The sequence below is a fragment of the Rhyacophila brunnea genome, unplaced genomic scaffold, assembly GCF_057557595.1.
Source record: "Rhyacophila brunnea isolate RB1 unplaced genomic scaffold, BYU_Rbru_1.0 scaffold_20, whole genome shotgun sequence".
Classification (NCBI taxonomy): domain Eukaryota; kingdom Metazoa; phylum Arthropoda; class Insecta; order Trichoptera; family Rhyacophilidae; genus Rhyacophila; species Rhyacophila brunnea.
The window spans coordinates 3,220,893-3,237,862 of NW_028232860.1; the positions used below are offsets into that span (position 1 = coordinate 3,220,893).

Genomic DNA, 16,970 nt, shown 5'->3' on the forward strand with positions numbered 1-16,970 from the left:
GCGGCGACCTGGACGAGACAAAAACGAGTCTGGGTTGACAGTCAGCACCGAGGAGCTACGCAATCATTGACAGCGCCGACGTTCAGCGTGACTGAAAAATCAGCCTTAAGATCCGACATAAAGTGCACATTAAACTTTGACAGTCTTTCGTATATGTTTTCATTGAATTAAGACTACAATAATTTACAGATGGTATTTGTTAGTTTTTAAAAATCAATTAAACCTGCCTAACCAAACTATAATAGTTTTGGTATATTTTGGGCTATATGACAAAAATTGTGCACACTTTTTCTTTCACACTTACTTATTTTAGTTGGATTAAGAATACATATTACACATGTTGTTGGCTCATTTTTTAAATTCATTAAAAACCAAACTATAATAGATAAAAAATATTATTCTATCTATAAAATATCCAAAGTTATGTATGGTTTAATTGCATAATATTGTAGTATCATAGACAAGTATTTTTTGACTATTATTTATTATGGCTTGGTTTTGCAGAATTTACTTGAAATGTTAAAAACTAACCGACTCTGTCTGTAAATTGTAGTTTTATTTCAATGAAAACAAATACGTATTAGTGACAAAGTTTAGTGTGCACTATTTATGGCTGATCTTTATCATATTTATGTCTATCAGCCTACGTTTCGCCACTGCTATTGGTAGATGTTTCCACAAACATTAATATTAGATTTATTTATGAGATAATAATTTTCAAACCTTCAGTGCATGAGTGAGTGTTGCAGACTTGACTTGCATCCATGATGGACTCTTGGTCGCATTCGCTGATGTTGACGGCTTTGTTTTCCCTCAAACACAACACTTTACGGCCCTGGTCACCACCTCCACAAGGTTTGGAGCACTATTCAAAGAAAAAAAATTCAATAAAAACACAGTTTGATAAAATAGCCCAATTTCCTACTGAGCTCTTACATTAACAGATTAATGTTCTGACATGTTGAAGAAATACTTAGCTTAAAAGTAATAATTTTCTCTTAGAGAGGAATAATATCAAGATATTATCTTACCTCGTTCCAAGGGGCAGCAAGCCATTCAGCGGGGCAGTCTTTCTTGTCGAGCTCGCAAGGCTTTGTGTCTTCATATTTCTCTTTGCCATCGCAGCGTTCGTCGGGTACCTTCTGCAGAGCCTCTCCATTGAATAGACCGCAGAACACTCGACGACTCTGGACTCCATCGCCGCATTTTCCCGAACACTGAAACCGAAGTGTTTTTTATAATAATAATATATAAAAAAATAAACAAATGAACAATGAATGCTATGGTAGTTTTATTGATTTATGTAAAACTCTTTTCTTATATTAGTTAATATTGAAAATAATGCCTCGAAATGTCCACATGGAGTGATGTTGAAAAATATATTCTAAGGGTTGATCTTGCACCCCTAATATGTAACAATCTCTACCATTTTGTGGTCACTATGAACTTTCTTACAATATGCTTCACTCGTGGGGTGTTACTGCCAAAAGTTGGTAAATCATGTTATGGACTAATTGCAATTTGAAGTTTGACATTCCCTCGAAAATCAGGATTAATGCCAATTTCTTTGTACCTACCTTGAATTTTTTCTCGCATACATATTTATATATAGACACATCATAATCAGTTGTTTACTCTTACCAACTTTTCGTCGCTGTAGGATTGGTTTGTCAAATAGACCAAATGTTCAGGAGACGAAAAACAAATTTTATAATCCTATATTTAAATACATGGAGATAATATTTAAATTGTTATTTTTACAGCATATGAATGATATATTCATTACAATTACAAAGTAATTGAAAGAAAACGATGGTTCTAGTCCATTTAGATACAAAAAAACATTCTGCATTAAAAGGTCGATTTCGACGAAAACACATATTCGACAAACCAATCCTATAGCGACGTTTTGGCACATTACATATTATGTAACCAAATCATTAGGATGTGGTCCATTCCAGACCACATTATGATCATCTTGTGAGCATCACAAAGTGAGCAGTGGTTTCTATACGTCTCATAAATAAACGAATTTGAAACATCCATACTTGACCACGTTCATAATATGGACGCATTAAAATTTGACCACTCAAATGGATGTGGTCTGGATAGATTATATCTAAATAAACGCATCATAAATGCCCAGCACATCACACAATGATACAATTTAAGAAGAAAGAGAAGAAGTAGGTTACCTTGCTCCACTGGCTGACATACCACTGTACATCACACGCTGGTAGAGCGGTCGGGTCGCAGTCCTGCTGCAGTTCTGGTTCCGGGTGACTAGCACACAAAGATGATGGGTAAACTTGTCCTTTTTGAGTAGCACAGTATGCCGTACGGGTCTTCACTTTCGATAAGCACGAATCACACTGAAAATATTAAAATATTCTTTGTAAACATATTGTAGGGTCTAGGACGATTCAGCGCCGGGACAACTGGGCGCCACGCAATCGAATGAAATTCGAAAATAAATAGACGTTCGTGAATTATAGGTACTTTTAAAATATATATTTAATATTATTATTTATATTTAAATTACTATATTATTATTTTATACTTGGTGAGAATTTAAATATGCACACGTAAATAAAGATTTAATTGTGGATATGTTTAAGTTCCATCAAGAAGAGAGTTCTTTTATTTTTATATCATAAAGCCTCGGACATGATAATTCTCAATCCAAAATGAATTAAAACTTCTAAGTAGTAGATAAATTCCTCGTCTACTTTCTGTATAAAATCGTAACAAACATCTATTTATTTCATTCTACAGTGTGGCGCCCAATTATCCTGGCGCCCAATTATCTTGGCATCCAGTTGTCCCAGTCTCCATATTGCATTACCAACGCTTCAATGACAGGTTTAGGAATAACTGTGTTCAACAAAATTGTTTTCGGTATTAATATATTCCACCTTAGTGAGAAAGAGTTTCAACTGACGTTGTTTTATAATTTATTCTTTACTAAACAGAAACTGATTTTTTTCAAATAAAAAATTTGAATTAAAGAGTTTGACTATATGTAATAAGAAGGAGCACTTGATTAAAGTTCTGAAACATTTTTATTAAACATGGCTGCTTGTTTATAGCCACTACCCTCAGAGTAATAATATAAAGAGAGAATATTATTCGGCAAAATGAAGCCGTGTTTCTTGCGTATAACGCACAGTAGAACCTCAATTTTATTATTGTTAACTTAACTATGAAACGTTATACCATCATGTTGCTTCTCAGTACGGCTACCAAATTTAAACACAACATAGTTAACCATATTATTTCATACTAAAAATAATTACCACTAACTTTATATTATTTAACACAAAAACAATAAATTTCAGTAACACGCGCTCGCAGTTTTTAAATGAATGTAGTCATTCAAATCAATATTTACCAGCAACGTGTACAAAGAATATTTAATTCAGCCGTAGAAATTCTTTCTTAGAGCGAAGGCACAAGGGCGTTTCCGTTGCGTTGCGGGGCCTGAGCGGTGATGTCGCGTCGCGCTATATAGAATTTTTCGTGACATGTCACACGATGCGTTGCGACGTCGTGTGGCTACGCAATGCACGCGCAACTCACAAGGGGACTAGAGAAACGAAGCGGGGAAGGATGATGCCGGAGCGGCAGTGTTATTTAAACACTCTTTGTTTGTGAACCAACACCGAGATGCTGCGACGTCGTAGTAAGCGGCGTTGCATTACGACACCACATTGCCCGTGTGGCACTCAGTGCATCGAAATCATAGCGGTGCGACGACGCAACAAAACGGCACCGCCCGTGTGGCTTTGCTCTTACTCAAATTCATATTGCGAAGATATAAGCGTGCCAAATGCTTTTTCACTTGCATTTGTGGTTTATTTTTATTCAGGCTTAGCCACTACCTTTAAGTTGTGATTATATTGAGATGCACGTCGCATATTGTTACTCTGTCACGGCAACAAATTTAGTCTATGGTTTTGTCATTTTGCAGAATATTTTAAACGATCACCACCTCTGTAAATTCAATGATGGAGATTGCCAACTCTAATGTATTAGTATTTTGAATTATTATTCATTACTCATGCTAATTTCAATTAATTTTAACAGTTTCTACATGTGCGTGCATTAAAATTACTTGCCTTATTATATCCATAGATAATATTTTGAACAGAACAGAACCCAACCTGCAGACCATAGATAATAGACAACATTCTTATATAAAATACATAGTGCCAACCGCTAAAAACAAAAAACAAGCAATTTTGACATGTGTCGAAAATGTGTAGGCATGCAGAAAATGATTAAAAACGTTCATTGAGTCATGCAGGTGTCGATACAGTGCGGTATAATGTGAGGTGATCTCGTTGTTCTGGTGATTTTGGAAGATTTTGCTAACTGACAATGTTCAATTAAAGGTTCAAAATGTGCTACGGGATGGGAACATACACTATTTTTCCCGTAGCGGCAGCTTACTGTGACGTCACGTGATAGTACGCGACGTGCAGCATTATATAATCACAACTTTATTTTCACTTTTCGATACAAATTACATAAATTAGTATGCGTTTGACGTATTTGTGATTGTTCATTGAAATATTCGCTAAATACCTTTGCAATATCTACACTTGTTTTACTGAATCTGTTACACTTGACCAATATGTAAAAAATTACTATTTAATTCTGTTTTGAGAAGCCATTTGACAATTCATCAAATTTGGTAGTAACTAATAGTCTTTTCCAGCATCACTTTAACATATCGCGAGCCTAATACTACAAGGTTCTAAGTATTCGTCCTTGAGAAAACAAACCCAACAATGAAGTAGTATTCTACGCTGCCTCATTGTTACTTTTGTTTCATCAAAGGACAAACACTTAGAACCTTGTAGTTCTCCACTCGCGATATTTTAACTAAGTGGAGAAAATTTTCTTCAACGACATGTTGCGACCCGAGAACTACAAGGTTCTATGTGTCGATTTTTGGCCAAACTAAAGTAATAATGAGGCAGTCTTCCAAGTCATATTATCTACATACTATATCAATATGAGGTCGATATTTCTTATACTTTTTCATTAAACCCCAATACTACCGAGTTCTATGTGCACTTTACAGAATATCTGTGGTACTACAGAGTTCTACCATAATCTAAAAAGATCCGTCGTTCTACAAAGTTCTATGTGCTTTGACATTTCGTGGTTGTGAATACATTTAAAGTTGTTAAAATGGTTTTAATTGCGATATGAAGAGTAAAATCTTGTTGTTTTGTATTTTAAATTTATTATTAGTACTTCATGCAGCATACTTAACTAGAAACCACGAGTATTTAAATAAACTACTATAACTTTGAGATACATAACCTCAAAAAAATGTTTCGTTTAATTTGATATCAACAGTAAATTGTGAACTCACTAATAGATGAATTATAATATTATGAAACGTAACTAAGGTTTAATTATATTATCATTATTTTTTTTTTTTTAAATATTTAGAGTATTTTAAGGCTATTTAATTCATTGATTTAATGTTTTAGTTTTAAAAGTCTTCCTGAAAGTGATATAAATGTTTCAGATGTTTCGAATCTCAGTAGATGAGGTGAAAAAATGGTTATGCTGTATTCTAAAATCCCTATTCCTGAGAATTCCTACACTATAAAGATTTAGTATATTAATTGTACAATATCATTATGATGTTATGATGGATCTGAAAGATATGCTTCTTGCTGGCTTGAAGTTTATTCTAAAACTGAAGCGAATGATTTAATAGAAGAATTTTCACACAACATTCCCTCAGCCATTAGTAACAACAATCTTGTATACACAATTACAATAAATGTATCTGATGTGAAGACAACAAGCCAGTTTAAATTGAACAATAAACAAATCAACAATAGTTTTTTATTTTTATTAAATTTTATTTTCAACATAATTTTCATTTTAAAATGGTATTAAACAAAAATTACAAACAAATATTTAAGTTTTTCCAAATTTCCCATTTTCTTAACAATTTCCATACATTTTCTCCGGAAAAAAATATTATATTAGATAACTTTCAAGAATTTTATTTATTTTAACATGAAAAGTGAAACTATGTGTCCTGAATCACCAGGATTTCCATACAAATTTCAGTTAGAACCTTGTAGTAAAGGCGATTTGTTTGAGTTTCAGGTGGACAAAGTTCTAACTGAATTTATGATATATAAAATTAACCATTAAAAACTAGTTTTAACGTAATTTTATTGATAGTTACAACATAGCAGTACCATCATTGATATATTCAATCAAAAAAATAATTGAAAACATTCACAATTAACAAAATACAAGCGTTCAAAACTTCAACAGCCCATAACTTTTTTGCTGCAGTTGTTCACTTAGAACCCTGTAGTTCTCGGGTCGCGATGTGTTTACTTAATTAATATACTTACACCACTCCAATCGGAGAGCACCCAGTCCACTCCTTCGCATGGATGTAAGAAGCAGTCCTTTTCCGCCTCAGGCTTGTCCCGGCAGTATCCGTCATCGAGGATGTCCACTCGGCCGTCTAACTTTCGGTAGCACCGCACGGAACGCCTTTGCTTACCTTCTCCGCAGAGTTTGTCACACTAAATTAGCAACACACAATCAAACAAATTTATTTAGAACAGTCGAGGCTGCAATATAATTTTGGACAGAACACCTGCCCTACAACTTTACTGTGGATCCAGATTCAATAACAATATGTAACATAAGAATATAACATAGTAACATTTCTCAAAACATTTATGTTATTATTGACTATCGGTTTTTGTGTATTAAATCAAGGAATATTAATTTCCTTAATCACTAACCGACGCTCGGTTCTCGCCAAATATTTTAGTTATAACGTCTACTTGAACTTTCCAACAATTTTTAATAAACCATTTCTTTTATAATTCACGAGATTTTTAGAATGTATCATTACATATTATATTGAACATACATAACTTGATAACACCTCAAATATAGACACAATTTGATAATCATTTTATGTATGACCTACTAGTTTAAATTATCGCAATTAGATAGGAGGCTCGTAGCATAATTGGTTAATGCACAGTTGGCGCGATACCAGTGGTTATACGGGTTCAAATCCCATCGAGCATCGTATTTTTTTCAAATTTTCTAGTGGGTATATGATACACCCCTGTTACAGGCGGGCTTCTCCCGGTGTAAAATAATCATTTAGTAGCTATAAGTCGAAACGTAACCCTGACCTCTAGAAACGGCTTCATAAAACATCTAATCTGATTCCTTGCTCAACCACGTAAGTATTTTTTAATCATAAGTAAAGGCCTTCGTCCGGTGTGTGAAAATCGCATATTGGGCGGAGGTGTAATTACGATAAATTTAATTTAATTTAAAAAGTATAAATGATGATGGATGAAAGCGATAATTTTAAGACTAAATATAAGTATTCAAATATAATAAATTTTGCCGCGCATTGTGCGTGAAATCCTCGCGCGCCGGCGCCAGGGTCAGGCTCGTGATTCGCCGAATCAAAGATCATGCGATCAGATTTGGCCAATCGCGAGAGTCCTTTTTGCTGGACGGCGTAGGTACGAGGAATTTAAAAAGAAAGAAAAAAGATGTTAGTAAGCGTCCCCTTTCCGACATATACGGACCTGCGTAACTAATTGTAAAAACCTAAACATGTAAAGAAAGTGTAAAATATAAGCTAATACCAAGTTACACGAGACAGACGTGGTTTTATTTAATTCCACCCTCAAATATATCGTATATTTTTTTTTTTTTTTGTGAATCCGGGGTTCGATGGACAGCTGAGCTAGCCGCCGGAACCCCGGGTTTCTCATATATCTAAGGTATTTTCAAGTTATGTATGTTCAATATATGGAATGTTACATTCTCAAAATCTTATGAATTATTCGTTGAATAAAAGAAATGGTTTAGTAAATATACTTATTATTGAATAAAAAAATAATAATTTAATTAAGTATGTAATAAATAACTTTCATTAAGTATATGATTTAAAATATTAGGTTGGCATTAAAATGCGAATAGTTACCGGGTTCCATGGTCCAACGTGCCAATCCGGACAGACGGCGTCCTGGTTACACTTCTGGTGCTCAGCCGGTTTCGGTCCCAAAGTTTGGAAACACTCGTCATCATCAACTATCGATGGTAATCTGAAACCGTGTATTTCAATTAAAAGGATGCTTCACTGAAACGCACAAAATCGTTGGCTTGTGGGGTCGAGCTCGGTACTGTGTCTTTCTACTTCAAATGTTGCTATTCCTCATTGGCCCATAAATACGGCGGGGATTTTTTCTTTTAAAAAAGATTTCGTTTCGTAAAGTACGTGGCGCAATAAGCTAAGGCTTTACGTCTAATTTAGGTGCAGTTTATTATACAGTATAAAAGACAGTGATATAAATTATATAATTATTATATTATATATATCGTCACCTCAATACTACAACTAGATAACTCTGATTTGGTCATTGTTGGGACTATAATTAGTATTTAAAATAAAAATGGAAAATTGTGCTTATCTAATTGGGAACAATTAAATCAGGGTTTCCCAAACTATGTTCCGCGGAATACCAGTGTTCCGCCGAACCTGAATAGGTGTTCCGCGAAGATTTGGAAAGGTTTTATACACTGCAACACATTTAAAGATCTTCTACTAAGTAGAAGTAAAATAAGTAAAACTAAAATAATTAAAGAATCTACTTCATATTGAAAGGCGAGTGATGATCAATCTCCACTGATGTGTATGACGTCAAGTATCTAGATAGGTCATGGCTCCCACAAGGGGGCGGCTGACAGGCCTCTAGCCTGGGGGACTAGGCTTACGGGGGGGGGGGGGGGGGGCGTGAGAGATCGACCAGCCAAGTGAGGTAAACACACATCACAAACATGCACTAATAGTAAAAAAATGGCGCTGTTTCATTTCCAGCTTACTAACATTTAATGATATGTGGTTTTTCCATACTTACAATTTTTGATTATTGTCGATATTTGACATGTCCATAATTGTGCATATCAACATAAAAGTGGGTGTATTAAAAATACAAAAAATCGCTAAAAAATACCCTTAATTTTACCTCTAACACCATTTGGAATATGCAACTGTAGACCGTCACATTGCCTTTAACCTTAGCGATAAGTAGGGGGCACGGCAAAGATTCTAGCCTGAGGGCCCGCTTCGGGATGTGGGGGCCATGATCTAGGTACAGGCGGAGGACCATCTTTTCTCACACCGTGCGCATGAAAAAGATGGGGTATATTGTTTTTGCCTGACTGGCTGACAAGTCCTGTCAGCTTAACGACAGTTGCCAAAATTGGCAGAACGGTTAGCTGCGCTAATTATTAACCTACAAAACAAACTAAGTGTTCCGTAAAAATTTCCGGGTTTGCAAAGTGTTCCATTGCAGAAAAAGTTTGGGAAACCCTGAATTAAATAATGTTCAATTGTATGAAAAAATATTGTAGATATATTATTTTATTTATTTAATACATTTTATGGTTTTAAAGTTATCTAATATTTTTAAACACCAAATTAATACAGTTCCCATTAACTTCTGACTTTCCTAGTTTTATCATTTTGTAGAGAAGGAAATGTAGAATCATATTATTCAATAGCTATCTCAAAAACAGTGAAAATCAAGTTATCTAGTTGTAGTATTGAGGTGACGATATATGTCTATATTTTATTGTCATATTTATCTGTAGGCCAATTTTTTTGGCTAAGGCTTCCAGTACCAGCTCCAGGCTGTTTACAGTACCGATTCTGTCATGGTAATGAAATCATCGGAGTCAGTGGGGTAATGCTAATAAATTAGTATCAAGTCGCAGTTTTTAAACGTCCTAATTTCCCACCTCCCCTCCTCTTTTATTAAAGCACACATTTTAATATTTTGACAGATACGTAGTGAAAATTTCGTAACAGCAATGCCAAAGATTATCAACAGACAAATAAATTGAATCGATAGGATGCTAAAGATCAATACATTTCCTATAATCACTTAGGAATTGAACTGACTAATCTCTTCCTTCGTATTTTTACACCCAGTTAAAAATAACAACGAGATCATTTTGTTTATTCACGTAACTCAAAACTATTGCTTGTAACATAATATTAATTAAAACTAACTGAAGAAGTGCCAAAGCACTGCTCCGGCCCCACTACACCAATATTCCGCGTATGCCAGCTGGTTTAATAAATATCGTGTCGGAGCTGCAAGCATCAATATCTGCATCCCATGTTGCCTAAAGAAGAGGCATGCAAAGTGTGACCTTGCCTGAGACCATTTAATTTTATGAATGGTTTTGATATTCCTCACTGCTGTTTTTACTTCTTTAAGAACAAGCTGAAGGAGTTTAAGTATCTACTGGAATGAGTCTGTGGATGAACAAAGAATGACACTTACCCTCGCGTTATGATCTTGTAACAATAGACTTGTCTTTGCTGACTGCCTCCTTGTCCACACGGGGCCGAGCATTCTCCCCACTGGCCTTCAGACCAGCGTGCTGAGCAAGCGATGTTCGCGCAAGTCTGATTATCAGCTGGCCGTAACGCCACATCACAGAGATCTTCTGACACAGGAGTCAGTTCGCGGCGTGATGCACAGGTTACATTACGCATCTGGTATCCTAAAATTTTAATTAAGTTATTAGTAATTTGTTGATATATGTGGTATATATAAATCCTCTATATTATGTGTTATTTTACTAACCTCCACCGCAGGAAGCTGTACAATGTGTGAAGGCATCGTGCACCCAGGCATACTCATCATCGGTATTCTGTGATATACCAAGTGGTACACTGTATTTGTAGTTTACTCCAGGGTTCGTTCCTTGATAAAGTAACTGGAAAAAAAATATGATGATTAACAACGTCTCCTCGTCACAAAGTTTATGACTGTCAGATGTGGTCATATCTACTCTTTTCGGTTTCCCTAGTGAAGTAATTTGATAGTAAAAATTCATAATTCGTAATTCAAAATTCGAATTACAAATTACGTTTTTTCAAAAGAAGTTGTCATTCATAAATATGTCACTAAATCTGCAAATGCACATTGAATGGATGCTTAAATACCATACAACTCATGACATCATGTGTGTTATATAGATCATATTATTCTGTAGATTTTTGAGATTAAAAATAAGACCAAAGCTTCCACAATATCAAAACAATAAATAATATAATCCACTCACTACAAGATAGAGTGGCTCAGATGTTGGTCCCAAACACTTGAGAGAGTCGGGAGTTGGGAAACCGACAGCCTCTCTGTCGTAGTGCCATTGACAGCCAGAGAAGGTGAAAGTCCGAGGGAAGTCAATCAGCCAATTTCCGTTCAGGTAGAAGTCTCCGCCTTTATTTCTGACGGCTAAAGACAAAGCAAAATTAAACTCAATATAGGTGTGTTTAGTACGCTTTTTTAAGTTTTTTGTGAGTTTATGATGTTAAGCTCTCAGGTACAGATGTTTTCATGATATTTTAATTTGGTATGTTAATAATTTTTTTTCTCTTTCGACCATGCCCAATCCTAATAACATCATATGTGTCTCCATTGTATGGAGGTTTGTATTAATAGATTTTTTGTTTTTACAAGAAATAGATATCAGCCACTTGCTCAACCTATTAGGTCGATACTTTGACTTACACAAATAATTGTAAAACAATATGTGCATTTGCCAGACCCAGGATTCGAATCTAAGACCCACGACATAGGCCGACGCTTAATCCCCGCGGCCATCGTGGGTGACAAATTTAGTACCAATTTAAACAGTAAGTTGGTAATTAAATTCTGTATCATTTGAACGTTTGTCATTTTTGAGTGTGCACCGTGCGTGAAGATGCCGAAAGGTGAAACCTGGGTCAGAAAAAAAACGATTAAAATATAATTTAAATGATTATTAGGTATCTATATTATTTAAAAAATGGATTTTTACATTATCAACGCTGTCAATAGCAAAAGCTCGAAAGATGTAGAATTTAAAAAAACCTAATATTATCGCCCACGGTGGCTGCACAGCTTAAGCGTTGGACTATCACACCGTGGGTCCCAGGTTCAAATCCTGGGTCTGGCAAGTACACATATTGTTTTTCAATTTGTGTGTGAGTCAAGGTATGGACCTAATGGGTTGAGCAAGTGGCAGACATCCATTTCTCGTAAAAAAAAAATCGGTTAATACAAACCTCTACTCTGTGGAGGCCCATATGATCCTATTAGGATCGGACATGGTCGGAAAATATTATTGAATATTATTTGTTTAATCTCAAATAACTTACCCAAGTAATTGCTTGATGGTTTTACTTCTCGAATTGCAACATTAGTTGCCCCCTGTGGAATCAGCAGAATGTCATTGTAACCTGAAATATTTTAACATCTAGTATTAATTAACTAGATTAACATCTAGTAACATCTAGTAACATCTAGTACATCTATATTAAAGATATCTTTGTATCTATGGTCAAAGTATATTATTTTAACATTAATTACCATTGAGAATTTTCTAAACATACTTACTATATACCTACAATTATATTTTTCTATCCGTAAGATATGAAATTAGAAAGGGAGAAACTAGTGAAATCTTTAAATAGTATTCAATTTATTATTCATCTATAATCGTAACATTTATATAAAGATAACTAGCGCTGTACATTGACGAAATAAGAAAAAATCAGAAAATAATGGTAAATAATAAAAGTAATATTTAAAATTAATCGAATTAAGTAGAATTATACCAGAATAAATTAAGTTAAATAATTAAATAAATTAAATAATTATTAAAATTAATAAATTAAATAAAGTCCATTGTTTGATATTACTATGTTATAATATATAAATCACTGTCTAAGTCAGTGATTCAATTCATCTGACACGGAATCTTCGGCATTGCTTTGTTCGCATTCAACAGTTTTTGATGTTTTATTTTATAAAGTTATACTAGTACTTCGAGTTCCTTACCGACTGTCAAATCATCCTTGTCAAAGACTCCTTCGGATGTCTTGCAAGACGAACCGTCTCCTCCACATTGCCGGCACGCGTCCTCTCTAGTTGTCGACCCGAGCATCATGTCACAGCCGACTTGCTAAAAGTGATCACCAACATAACTATCCATTATTATTTTCAAACAGAATAACAACTTTACAAACTATATTCTTGTACATGTTTTCATACCTACTGTAAATTGCATGTTCATTCTTAAGCATGGACTAATAATATGAACCTTTAAAGAGTGGAGTTTGCATGAGTAGACTTTTTTACAAGAAATGATTGTTATCTATTTGCCCAAACGATTTTGTCTAAAATTGACGGTTTTCATACTGAGCAGCATCATTCTATTTATTCTCTGTTAACTGATTGTTCCTTCCTATACTCATTTGGAATCAATTGTATCATTTTAGTTCTATAGACGAATTTATTGAGACCAATGATTTAAGTAATTAAAAAATGAGTTACGAGCAGTTTTCACATCATAACCATGGTCCCCACATCCTGAAACGGGCCCCCAGGCCACGATGTTTGGCAGGCCCTCCAAGCTTATCACTAAGGTTAAGGACAGTGTAATGTTCTATACTAGTGTTTCTCAATTGGTCTGCGGAAATCTAGGGTTCCGTGTAAAATAAAGGGTATTTCATGTAATTTTAGCAATTTTTGGTATTTTTAAATTAATTCGCTTGAATTGTCCGCACTCATCATCATATTATGAAGCACTGATAGCGACCCCCTTTTGTGATAGCTAAGTAACATGCGACCCTTCGCCATATTGTATAAATAGTCATTTTTATTAGACTTTGCATGACTAAATATGAATAATTAATTTTTTTATTTACCATGCATTCTCCATTGACGCAGACATCAAGAGACTCGTCATTGCAGAGAGTACCATCAGCCACCTTGGTTTGGAAGCGAAAGTAGAACCGCTCTCGCCGAGGCATGCAGTTCAGCTCGCACGGGTTTGGACCTTTTGTGTAAGGAACCCATCTGGAATTAAACATGTGCATTATTTAATATCTTTATTAAATTTGAATATTGAATTTATATCATATTAATATTATTTATATCGTATATGTAAATGTATTAACATTCAGGAATTCGAGTGCTTAAAGTCAGACAACGTTATCTACAAAAAAGTGTTTTTTTTTTTTTTTTTGAGATAACGTTATTTTACATTTACGGCTACATGGTAGTCAAACAACGTTATGTCAATCATTTCTAATTTCTTATTAAATCGTCAGTAAAGTTTAACGCTAACTACATAAGTTACCCTTGTTTTCATATTTTTTTTAAACTATCCCTATAAATTTTAACATCATCATAAGCAAGATAAATGTACAATACACAATAAATTATAAAATATTAACATTAGGTTTTAAATAAACATTTCCCTTGTTGGGTTACAAGAATCTAAAATAACGATTTTTGGCTCTCCTGTAAAGTTGCACTTTTGTAGATAGTGTTGTTTGACACTAAGCCCTCGAATTGCTCTCGTTTCTTCACTATCTTGGTGAAGATGAGTATTTTATAACCATGATTTAAACAAACCGATACCCATTAGCTACTTTATATTATTCTAAATACCATATAATTAATAATATAATTTACCATTGATGACAGCACATTGTGCCTGAAGATGCCAAAAGGCGAAACCCGGGTCGCAAAAACAACTCAAATAAAATAGTACTTACAAAACTTTGATTGGGTAAGTAATTAGAATTTTTTATTATATTTTTGTCTTCCACTATTACGAAAAAACAACAGATGAAGAAATAATAAAAATGGATAAATTTGTTGGAATTTACTTTGCTGGAATACAATTAAGATTTAAAGGATAAATTTAATATCACAAATTATTAATTTTAATATTTAAAAGATATTTGAACAAGATGATTGCGGCTTCACAGTTTCCAGAGTAATGGGTTTGAAAAGAAGAAGAAAATACTTACTCATAATTGATGCCCTCAAAAGGAGTTCTGTCGTTTTGAGAACACTGCGCAGATCTGTAATCCACACTTTCCACTGGACAATCCTGAAAAACAAAATGGTTATAAGTATAATAATAATGTTGCTTATTATGCAATATAAAAATAATAACATTATTATTTTACAATATCATTTCAAATTAGATTTTGCCATCTATATAATTGTTATTGAATTAAATACATAAACTTATTCTTTTCGTTAACTTATTAATAAACAGATGGCAGTAAGTATTAAAATAAAATATAAAATATTATTTATTAATTTCTACCTGCGTATTGCAAGAATAGTACTTCTTTTCACCACCACGGCACTGTGGAGATCCATCTCTCCTGAAAAAATATTGAATAAGTATTTCGTATTAACCAGGTTTAATTAAATAAATAATGTTATAATCATGTCCCCCACAAGGGGGGGGGAGGGCTGACAGGGCTCTGGCCTGGGGGCCTGGGCTTAGGCGGGGCCTGGCATGATAGGTCAACCAGGTAAATGAGTTAAACGCACAAACGCACATTAAAAAATTTGCTCTAATAGTAAAAAAGTCGCCTGCGGCGCTATTTCACTTCAAAAATATTAAAATTTTTAAATATGTGGTTGTGCGATACAATTTTTGATTATTGTGTGTCAATACTCGACAACTTCAAATTCAAGTAAGTAGATGTTTTCAAAAAATACAAAAATCGTTAAATAATTTTACACCATTTGGAAAATGCTTGTATAGTGTCACATTGCCTTTATCGTTAACGATAGGTAGGGGGATCCTCCAAAGATTCTAGCCTGGGGGCCCGTTTCAGAATGTAGGAGCCATGGTTATAATGTTGGAAGATATTATAGATGACACCGATAAGTATTAAAAAAGTTAATTACCCTAATTGTTCACATCTTCGTGTTTGGGATGTGACTCCTCCCCCACATGTTCTGGAGCAGGCAGACGGCGAACTCCATGGGCCCCACCCTGAGCCCTCTCCCCCTGGAAGAACGTACGAGCTCGGCAGGTACAGTTCGGCACCCTGCTGCCGTTTTTGTCGTAATCTCACTGTAGCCTAGAAAAATAACGCAATCAAAATAAATAAAACTCCAATAATTCCAAAGTAGATACCTTCAACCACTTTTATAACTAGTACCACGTAAATTTGTAAGCAGATAAAATTACGTTATGCTTTAATAGGTACAAGGATAGTTTACCCATTAATTTGTTTAATTTATATTTTCTGCATTATTCTGATATCGATAAAATGATAAATCCAATCAGTTGACTAATAACTCGGGTTAGGTACATATAAATTGTATATATGTATTACATTTCACCGTAGCACAGTTCGCCGTGAGCTTTCATATCGCGTATCTTAAAAAAATACGCGTTGTTCTGTATGAATTCTTATTTAATTACATACCTATTTTCTACCGTCGTTCCCTTGTATTTCGGTAGTTTTTATTTAGTGTTTTAGGTACAAGTCGGTGTACAGAAAGCCAGGCGGGAAACGCGCCAATTTTCATGGCCGATTTTGGCAAAATTCATGAATTATTCAAGAATGAAAACCTAATCTAACCTAACAAATAAACCAGTATATTGCCTATTTTCAAAATTTGTTTGCCGCTGGCGTTCTGTAAACCGACAAGAACCATGTTTTTATTTAGACATGAATTTTATCTCAGTAGGTACTATACGACCCAAAGAGATTGGGCGGTCTTAAAAAATATACGACCATATATTTCCCATACAACATTTCACAGTGAAATGTGATACGGCGAACTGCATACGTGCACATTTCCGGACACGAATAATTGGCACTATTCAACATTCTAAAGAAGATATTTCAATCCGTACATACTAGGATAGTTGTCACTCATGTGCCAAATTAAAATTGCCCCACATATAAATTATTTTTAAAATAGAAATTGTAGATATTATTTTATTCTTACACAAAAAAACAGATGTAATATTTTACCACACTACTTATTAATCTGAACGAAAATTGTCCGAATGCGATTTTTTTTACTATCCAATAAGATTAAACCAATTTA

At 34.3% G+C, this 16,970-nt stretch overlaps 1 protein-coding gene across 1 annotated transcript in view; it reads right to left on the reverse strand.

Moving 5' to 3' along the window:
- Nucleotides 1-16,970, reverse strand: part of Ppn (proteoglycan-like sulfated glycoprotein papilin) — a 326,333-nt gene that overhangs the window by 68,674 nt on the left and 240,689 nt on the right. The window contains exons 4-17 of the mRNA XM_085948667.1: nt 15,813-15,988; nt 15,217-15,277; nt 14,912-14,994; nt 13,799-13,949; nt 12,930-13,053; nt 12,248-12,328; nt 11,170-11,342; nt 10,689-10,821; nt 10,383-10,605; nt 8,015-8,135; nt 6,399-6,575; nt 2,196-2,372; nt 1,032-1,217; nt 724-865 (exon numbers count right to left, since the gene is read on the reverse strand). Of these exons, the coding sequence (XP_085804793.1) occupies nt 724-865; nt 1,032-1,217; nt 2,196-2,372; nt 6,399-6,575; nt 8,015-8,135; nt 10,383-10,605; nt 10,689-10,821; nt 11,170-11,342; nt 12,248-12,328; nt 12,930-13,053; nt 13,799-13,949; nt 14,912-14,994; nt 15,217-15,277; nt 15,813-15,988 (2,008 nt within the window). The remainder of the gene's footprint in view (nt 1-723; nt 866-1,031; nt 1,218-2,195; nt 2,373-6,398; nt 6,576-8,014; nt 8,136-10,382; nt 10,606-10,688; nt 10,822-11,169; nt 11,343-12,247; nt 12,329-12,929; nt 13,054-13,798; nt 13,950-14,911; nt 14,995-15,216; nt 15,278-15,812; nt 15,989-16,970) is intronic.